Source organism: Phanerochaete carnosa (genome assembly GCF_000300595.1).
Source record: "Phanerochaete carnosa HHB-10118-sp unplaced genomic scaffold PHACAscaffold_572, whole genome shotgun sequence".
NCBI classification, from domain to species: Eukaryota; Fungi; Basidiomycota; class Agaricomycetes; order Polyporales; family Phanerochaetaceae; genus Phanerochaete; species Phanerochaete carnosa.
In genome coordinates, this window is record NW_006768199.1 from 1 (window position 1) to 3019 (window position 3019).

The 3019-nt window shown below is 52.0% G+C and overlaps 1 protein-coding gene across 1 annotated transcript; it reads left to right on the forward strand.

Moving 5' to 3' along the window:
• Nucleotides 1-1385: 1385 nt before the first annotated feature.
• Nucleotides 1386-2690, forward strand: PHACADRAFT_202797 (uncharacterized protein; the record flags this gene model as incomplete). Its single annotated transcript, XM_007402934.1, has 5 exons — nucleotides 1386-1559; nucleotides 1614-1812; nucleotides 1837-2333; nucleotides 2447-2519; nucleotides 2584-2690. 5 exons carry the CDS (start codon nucleotides 1386-1388, stop codon nucleotides 2688-2690), a joined length of 1050 nt encoding a protein of 349 aa, XP_007402996.1.
• Between the last annotated feature and the right edge of the window lie 329 nt (nucleotides 2691-3019).

Consider the following 3019-nt stretch of genomic DNA (forward strand, 5'->3'; position numbering starts at 1 on the left):
CCTCTGGCGAAGGCAAGATCTAGTCATTCAGAGACGTGGGTGAGGTTCAAGACACACCCGCAGGCTCGTAAACGTGCTCATAGTCCGCAGTGGTCAGATGTGAGAGGTCTGGCGTCGGGATCATCGTGGTCTCTGGTCAAGAACGGGTGTGAGACGCGTACGGGCGCCAAAGCCACTTGTCATCGACCGTCACTCGAGTTGTCGGCGGCACTCCGCTCTGCCGTCTTGGCCGATTTCTTCAAAGGGATCTCACTGACTTGTACACCAGAAATAACATATGCATTATTTCATAGACAATTGGCCATGATTCTTGTAGCAGTATGTGTACCATCGGTATGTTTGTCCCGAAAGCTCATACTAATCCGCGCGGCGACAAACTCCATCGTGATATCTTGTTCAGCGCGGCCCGGTCCTCTCTTTCGGGTGCTATCATCCACGTCGTCGGGGCCATGTGAAGCTTGAGTCGCACTGGGCGCCTGAAAGCGCCACAAAGTGACAAGGGTGTTGGCAGACCCCGGCCACTTGCTTTCCTCCTTTCATCTCGCTCGGCCTGTTGGATAGAAAGGGAATATCGAAAAGAACTGCGAGGGATAGGAAGAGGTCACGAAAGCTTGTAATATTCATCCCAAGCCGGTACCCCGTGCGTGGAGTACGGCACAGCTAGCTAGCTTGTGACAACGAAAGATCAAACCGGAGTGCCAAACGTCCAGGCGGACTTCAAGAACATAGCTCTGGTGCATCGCGCATCCAGAGAGGCACATTCTTTTGTAAGGATAGGGTGACACGTCTGCAACACTAAGCTTTCGGGAAGCCCACAATCTTCTTGACCTTGTTCAGCTGCAGACTCTGAAAAAGATTTAATATGCTCGTCTCAGGTAGAAAAGCCCCACATGACCCCTTTATGAGAAATCCCCATCGTTATCTTCATCCACAGCCGGAGGCCAAAGGACTGAGCCGTCTTCTTAGTCTTGCCCTCACAGTGATACTTCCCGCCCGTCCTTCGCCCAGGTCGCAGCCGTCTCGCCACAAGAGTCTTCGCGCACAACATATGTATGTCAATATGATTCGATTAACATACACCAAGCTTACTGACCCATCAAATTACCCGCGTACCAGAACATTTAGAGCGTACCCCCAAAATCCCCACCGCCGCTGCCCGTGAACCATCCCGCCCTCAGTCTACATCTCGTCCAGGGCCAACTGCTCCCAAATCTCGGCAGCGTCAGAAAGGTCCGAGCACTGCCAAACCATCATCGCACAACGCTCCGCCATTCGCGACTGGCTCGGTACACGATGGCTCTAGGAGGACGACGCCGCATAAGGCGACCACGGGGAATCAGGAGCTGACACCGGAACACGAGGGTTTATGAGTCAAGCAAGCAAATATGGATATGAATGAGTTCTATTGCGAAGCTCCGGACTTCCTTCTGCACGTGTTCGGGGCCAAGCTGGTTGGCGATTTCGCAAAGGCAATTTCCGGGATACTATATCGACTCAAGTCAATCCTTACCAACGCTTCCGTCAAGAAGGGAGAAGAAACGAAGACCTATGAACCCATCGTGAGTATGCAATCCATGGATTTGTGTGTAGTTGCTGATCACATGTGCTTTCAGGCTGAGGCTGCCAACACGATGCTTCAGGAGCTGAAATTACCTTTCTTCCTGGCCATCACCTACACCTACTCCAAAAGTGGTGTGCACGACCTTAAGCCCAATCTAATCCTGTATTCCACGTCACAACCAGGTATGCCCTACCCGGAGGCATCCTACTACCTCAAGAAGAAGGTGGAACACAAAGCCAAAGAGCACCATGGTCACACGGCCTGAACTTCTGCAGTTGCGATTATCAAAGTCAACACAGATCCTAGGCTGGCCCCGTTCACTTTTGGCGGCAAGCCTTTCACAGTGACCTTGAAGGACCAGCCACAATGCAGCACGACTTCACCGCCGGATGGCCGGGATTCCTGTGCCCAGATGATCAGCTACGTCATGGAAGTCCACATCCGTCAGCATCGTTGCTTCCTCTTCACTGCTTTCATCCAGGAACGATATGTTTGCTTCATGCGATGGGACTGTTCAGGTGCGATTGTTTCAGAGTCACATGATTGGGTGGAGAACCCTGAGCCTCTGCTCATGTTCTTTTGGTGCCTCGCCAAGTGCAGCGATGAGGAACGAGGATACGATTCCACTGCCACGCTGGTTGGCGACATCCTGCCGGGCCGAGCCCTCACAACGGAACTGAGGAAGCTCGAGGAGAAGTACAAATCTAACAAATGGATCACAAAGTATATTAAGGAGGCTACCAAGGACACAAAGAAGTATTCCTGGGTGAAAGTGAGTTCCTTGTGCCTCTTCCGATGTTGCGCAGACTCATCATTTTCCTTCCCTCTCATCAGCAAAAAAATCGGTTATAGATCAGGATGAGTTGCCAGGCAAGCGCCTAACAGGATGGCGAACGCTGGCAATGCAAGGACACGCGATACCTGACTGGTATTGCATTGCAAATCGTAACTCAGACCGGTATGTTATTATAAGTTGAATCCTATCCTGATACCACTAAACATGACATGAGTTGCTCGCCCAGATCTCGGTTATGACATGACGTCATCCGTCTCGCTTTCCGAGACGTGTTTCTCGCCGCCCATCGCATCCACGCCGTCTGCCCACCAAGATTCCTTCGACCTCCCCTAAAGTCACTCCCGGCGAGTTTCCTTTTATGAAACTGCATATATAGAAGGCGTCGATGGCCTTCCGTTCTCGCCGCTTCTTCCTCCTGGTCACCACCATACCCCGCCTCTGCTTACTCCCTCCGAACAGTATCTCCGCCGTGTCTCGCTAAGCTCAATATGTCACAAACGTATGTATATGCAATTTTTCTCTCGTGCTGCAGTGCACCTGACTACATGTATTCGTACGCGCGACAGCTGCGGCACCGACTCCTGCCTGTCCATACAGTTTGCAAGGGTTCTTCAATGCGGGGTGGCGGCTCGAGCATCCAAGGTCTGTTGAGATTATCCTGC